This window comes from Triticum aestivum, chromosome 7B (assembly GCF_018294505.1).
Source record: "Triticum aestivum cultivar Chinese Spring chromosome 7B, IWGSC CS RefSeq v2.1, whole genome shotgun sequence".
In the NCBI taxonomy this organism is placed as follows: Eukaryota; Viridiplantae; Streptophyta; class Magnoliopsida; order Poales; family Poaceae; genus Triticum; species Triticum aestivum.
Genome location: NC_057813.1, coordinates 588791603 through 588796975, shown reverse-complemented (window position 1 = coordinate 588796975; position 5373 = coordinate 588791603). Strand labels below are relative to the sequence as shown.

Below are 5373 nucleotides of genomic sequence, written 5' to 3'. Positions count from 1 at the left end.
TCCTGCGTCGACACCCCAATGGGGCATCATCGTATGGGTTGTACACCGGCTGGAGGGATAAGTGTCTGGCTTGGTGGCTAGGCGCAGGTCTCTGTATGCTTCTCGTGCGGTAACCAAGGTGGAGCGGCGTGCCATCTACAGTATTGACGATAGGGAGTCTTGGCTGCAAGGTGCGGCGGGGTCTCGGTGCTAGATACCCTTCGATGGACGTGCGCAAGAGGCAGGCGTTGTTTGGCGTCATGGTGGCGTCAACAGCAGAAGGGTCTGGCAAGATCAGTGCATTGATTGCTCCTGAAGATGCCGCAGATAAAGGCGGCCACGGATTCTACAGCATGCACACGCGGTGCACGCTGAGGGTCTGCTAGACCGGTTGGTGCTTCCGGCTAGCCGGCGAGTGGCTTGGTGAAGCCATCGGATTTTTTGGTGTGCGTGGCGGGCGGTCAAGGTACATCATCAATCTTGTAGGTAGGGCGACAATTCTCGTCAGGAAGTTGGCGTTGGGTTAATCTATGCATTTATTTTGTAAAATCTTGTTGAATAATGTAATAAAGATGGCTATATGCAAGGCCGGAGTTAATCCTTCTTTTAAGAAAAAGAAAAATAATAACTGTGAAGACTAGAATATGTCATGTTTTCATTCTTTTTTCCGGCTCTTGATTATATTTCTTCCTTAGTTGAGGTGTAATGTAAAGTGACATACACATGTCAGATGTGTTGTTGTTCAGATGGCGAGCCGTTGCCACCTTTGTCGGTCAGAGCAAAGAATTGCCAATAACGTGCGAAAACGACAAGTGAGAGAACATATATTCCATTATTCCTGTAGTCCATCCACTGATCCACAGATAAGTAAGCAGGTGATACATACAGTCACAATTACTTGGCTGCTAATACTACATTGGAATCTCATTCACTCGGATACCGAGAAATGTCTGCACCTCGGTTATTACTGGTTGACAGGAATGCCAAGATTTCTTTCACTAAACCAACAAAGAAGAAACAGCTGTTTAACAAGAAATTTACCGTGCCCAAATATTACAAGACCAGCATCAAGACACCAACGCACCAGCTGTGGGTTGCAAAACCGATGAAACGAGACCGGATTGATTGACGTGCCCGGTTACATCAGCTAATTGTGGTCCTATATAAAGAAGATCGATCAGCAGATCCTCACAAGTACAAATCGCAGATCTGCATGCAGCCTGGTAGGCATGGCTAACATGAAGCTACTGGCCGTGTTCGCTGTCTTGCAGTTCCTGTCACTCCACCTCCACGTCCATGGCGTCTCCGCGTCCGCCGTCAGCAGAGCGCACAAGCCCACAAAGCCCGGCGGCAGCGGCAAATGCCACATCAGTGGCTTCCTGCACGGCGTAGCCGGCAAATGCAACAGGGAGCACGGCTCGGACTGCTGCGTGGCCGGCCACCGCTACCCGCAGTTCAAGTGCTCGCCCCCTGTGTCGGCCGAGACGCCGGCGATCCTGACGTTGAACAGCTTCGCGGCGGGCGAGGACGGCGGCGGCAAGTCCTTCTGTGACAACCGCTTCCATAAGGACAGCGAGCTGGTGGTGGCTCTATCCACGGGATGGCTGCGCCTCGACGGCACGCGCAGGTGCAACAAGATGATCCGCATTAACGGGAACGGGCGGTTTGCGATGGCCAAGGTCGTCGACGAGTGCGACTCGGTGAACGGCTGCGAAGCGGAGCACAACTTCGAGCCGCCGTGCCCCAACAACGTCGTGGACGGGTCACCGGCAGTGTGGAAGGCGTTGGGGCTCAACGAGGACATTGGAGAGTTCAAGGTCACTTGGTCTGATGTGTGAGCCTATGCCATGGTGACCTCGCATTAATCTACACGTAAACGTAGAGGGACTGAGGGAGGTCCTCACTTATTATGCAGCGTTTGGTCTGTGTTGGTGGTGGAGTTGCTGCTAACTAAATAAGCCCACCTAATAAAAAAATAAAAAAAATAAGCCACTGCTTTTATATGTATGTGATATTTTCCCAAGTTTATGTGCTTGCCATGTTTGCTTTATATTTCTCTTCAACTTGTGTGGTGTAAGGCCAATCTATTTTCACCTATTTGCACGGCGCAGTTGGTTAAAAGAAAACCTGCACAAAGAACTCACAAAAGACCAGATAAGTTTAGGATGCTCATACCACGCGGATGCGACCTCGCTCGATCGCGCGACTGCCAGGCATGTGCAGTCAGACGACAGCGCTAGGGGATCATGGTGAGGGCACGCTGGAGAAACATGGCGTGATGTCTGGTCGAAATTGTGTCACGCAAACGATTGGGTGAGGCCAAGGAACATTCGTGAAATAAAATTTCTGTAAATTTAATGTAAGCAAAACTTTTACGGCCTAGATAAGAGATCATAAAAGAGTAATAATTCATGCCAGGCGACCGGCTAGGAATTGGGCAGGTCGCCTCGGCATGCAACGCTGCCCGCTCGTCCTTATCCTTTCTCAGCGCAACTCCTTGTGCATCTGATCCTCGCATCGTCGCTGCGGAGGAGACGATGCTGGGCCTGCACCCTACCACTCATATCTACATTCATGTTATCTATCATCGTAGTACTTTTATGATCTCTTTGTCTAGGCCGTAAAAGTTCTACTTACATTAAACTTATCGGGTATTTTACTTGGCGAATAATCCCTCACCCCAATCGTTTGCCTACCACAACTTTGACCAGACATCACACCATGATTCTCCAGCGTGCCCTCACCATGATACCCTAGCCGCACATGTCTGGTAATCGCGCGATCGAGCGATGTTGCGGCATATGAGCATCCTAAACTTATCTGGTCTTTTTCGAGTTCTTTGTGCGGTTTTTCTTTCAGCCAACTACACCGTGCAGACAGGTGAAAATAGATTGGCCATACACCGCACAAATTGAAGGGAAATACTCTTACCTATACCTACTTTATAAAGGGAGGTAACATTCTTAGTCTGTCATTAATATTTTACAAAAAAGTCACTGGGTTTTTTGTAATCAACCCACAATTCTAACGAAATCAGTTAGATATGTATGCTAATGCTGTGTGTAGCTTACACAATAGCGTGACATTCTCTAGAAAGTAGTTGGTAGCAATATTATTATGTCATGAACGAACACAAAATATTTCAAGTATTAGGGCTTGCAAGTAGATCTATTCATGGACAGCCCGGCCCGCAGGCCCGAACCTGAAGCCCGACATTGGGGCCGGACTCGGGCTCCAGTTTCTCGCCCGAAGCCGGGCCCAAAAGCTTGAAAATGCCCAAAATGGCCATATGTATAGTAATACTATTCATCACTCAGGGTGCAGAATAAGTTATTCTTCACCGGAGATAATCTTACTATCGTTTCATAAATAAATTATATTTGGTATACAAATAGTTACATTCATATTGATTCACTAAATAAAATTTGGCATTAAAAAACAAAGATATAGGTCATAAGACCAGAAAAAAATGTATTTTATGTAAATTTACACTATGTTTTTACATTTGTAATTTTACGTAACATAAAATATATTTTACGACAATTATATATTCTATTGCATTCTCTTTTTACTTATGAAAATAAAAAATACGGTGCATTGATATCAAATAGAGGGCGGTGAAGAATAATTATTCCTCGCCCCGGGTGACGAATAATATATATATCCCAATATAAAATAAATTAATACAATATCCCAATATAATTAATTTAAATAAAAAATGCAACTGTTCATGTGCCTTCAGGCCTTGCCAAGCCCGGCCCAAACTCGACCTGGCCAGGGGAATGATCAGGTTTACTTGCAAGCACCTTCTTTGAACTACAAGCTTCTCGGTTACCTCCAATTTGTTTTTCTATCAATAGACCCTTAAGAACTTCTCATCTTAGCAATGGGAAGTGGTAGGGTTATTGTTAATGTATAAGGCCGGCCTATCGGTGTGTACTGCAGTGTACAGAGCAGGGGAGGCTGGGACGGGGTTGCAGACAACACTACGGCAGGCACACACAAGAAGTATGATCGAAGTTTGAGATTGTTTCACTAGCAATATCTTTTTCGCGAATACGCAAAGCTTGTGTATCATTCATTGATAGGTCGAAAAGAGAATACAAGGAGGGGGGCGCTAGAGTGCTACGTGCACAAGGATGACGTAGTCGCTAGCGCGAGCATGATAGAGAGTGGGTATGCTCAGCCCCAAACACAATCATCTAGCGCCTAAGGTGCTATGGCAGCTAACCCGGTCGCTCCTGCCTTGATCCAGGAGCTCGCTTCTTCGCGGATGTTAAGGCATAGTTGCGTGGCTGAGGGGGTGCCACCGTCCAACACGCATGAGTTGCGGTGCCTCCAAATAGACCAAGCAATGAGCAGGATGAGTGAGGAGAGGCCCTTCCTTTACGCCTCTGGGGTGTTGCTCGTGGTAGCGTGCCACCAGTCAAGGAACCGAGTGCCGGCGGTCGGCGCATGAACTGTGGAAGTGCACCAAGCAAGGCAGCTGTGCCAAACCTGCCTCGAGAAGGGGCAACCTGTCAGGAGGTGCTCCATGGACTCGATCTCCTGGTCGCAGACCAAGCAGAGGGCATGGTGGGGGAGACCGTGGCGAGCTAGGCGCACGGCGGTCCAGCACCGGTCCTGGAGCGCCAGCCACACGAAGAACTTAATTCGAAGGGGTGCCCAGGTTCTCCAAGTGCTGCCAGTGCGGCGCACGGATGGAACCAGCGAGGAGCGCGTTGTAGCAGGACTTAGCAGAATAGCAGCCGTTGCTTGTCCAGCGCCAACTCAAGCAATCTGGCTCGTCGGAGAGGGTGGTATACTGGAGGTGGCGCCAGAGCTCAACGTACTGGACCATGGCCACCGGAGTGAGAGCTCCTCGAGGGTCGCGGGTCCAGGCGCGGTGGAGAAGGTCGTACACCACGGAGCAGGACCGGCGGAGTCGGTGGGAGACAAGGGAGACGAGGGCTGGAGCCAGCTCGAAGATGGAATTGCCGTCCACCCAATGATCCTCCCAGAAGAGGCAGGAGCGCCCGTCGCCCACAGTCCACGTAGTGGAGGCGCGAAAGATGGCGCGAGCCTCCGGGTCGTCGGGCAGCTTGAGTGTCGGAGCAAATGACCACGGGTAGCCTAACCGGCTCCCCCTGGCCCTTCAAAAAATATCGGGCCAACTGGGCCCTCAAACATCCAAGATGCAGGGCCGCCTTCTCCTGGCCGACTGTCCCATCGACCGACTGCTGGAAGGCGGCAGGGCTCTAAGAGCTCTCTCGAAGTGGGCCGACTCCTAGAAGTCGGCCACCAAAGTGGCCGACTCCTAGCAGGCGGCCTGACCTATGCCCTCAAAGTTTTCACCCCCATAACGACGATGAGACGGGGCGTGGCCACAATGAAGCCTGCCACACCCGAATCCCG

At 49.9% G+C, this 5373-nt stretch overlaps 1 protein-coding gene across 1 annotated transcript; it reads left to right on the top strand.

Annotated features, from left to right (window-relative positions):
* Positions 1-203: 203 nt before the first annotated feature.
* On the top strand, positions 204-1817 carry LOC123158208 (putative ripening-related protein 4). The gene is made up of 2 exons (XM_044576289.1): positions 204-356; positions 1251-1817. The coding sequence occupies exons 1-2, from the start codon at positions 204-206 to the stop codon at positions 1815-1817; spliced, it is 720 nt and encodes a 239-aa protein (XP_044432224.1).
* Positions 1818-5373: the final 3556 nt, after the last annotated feature.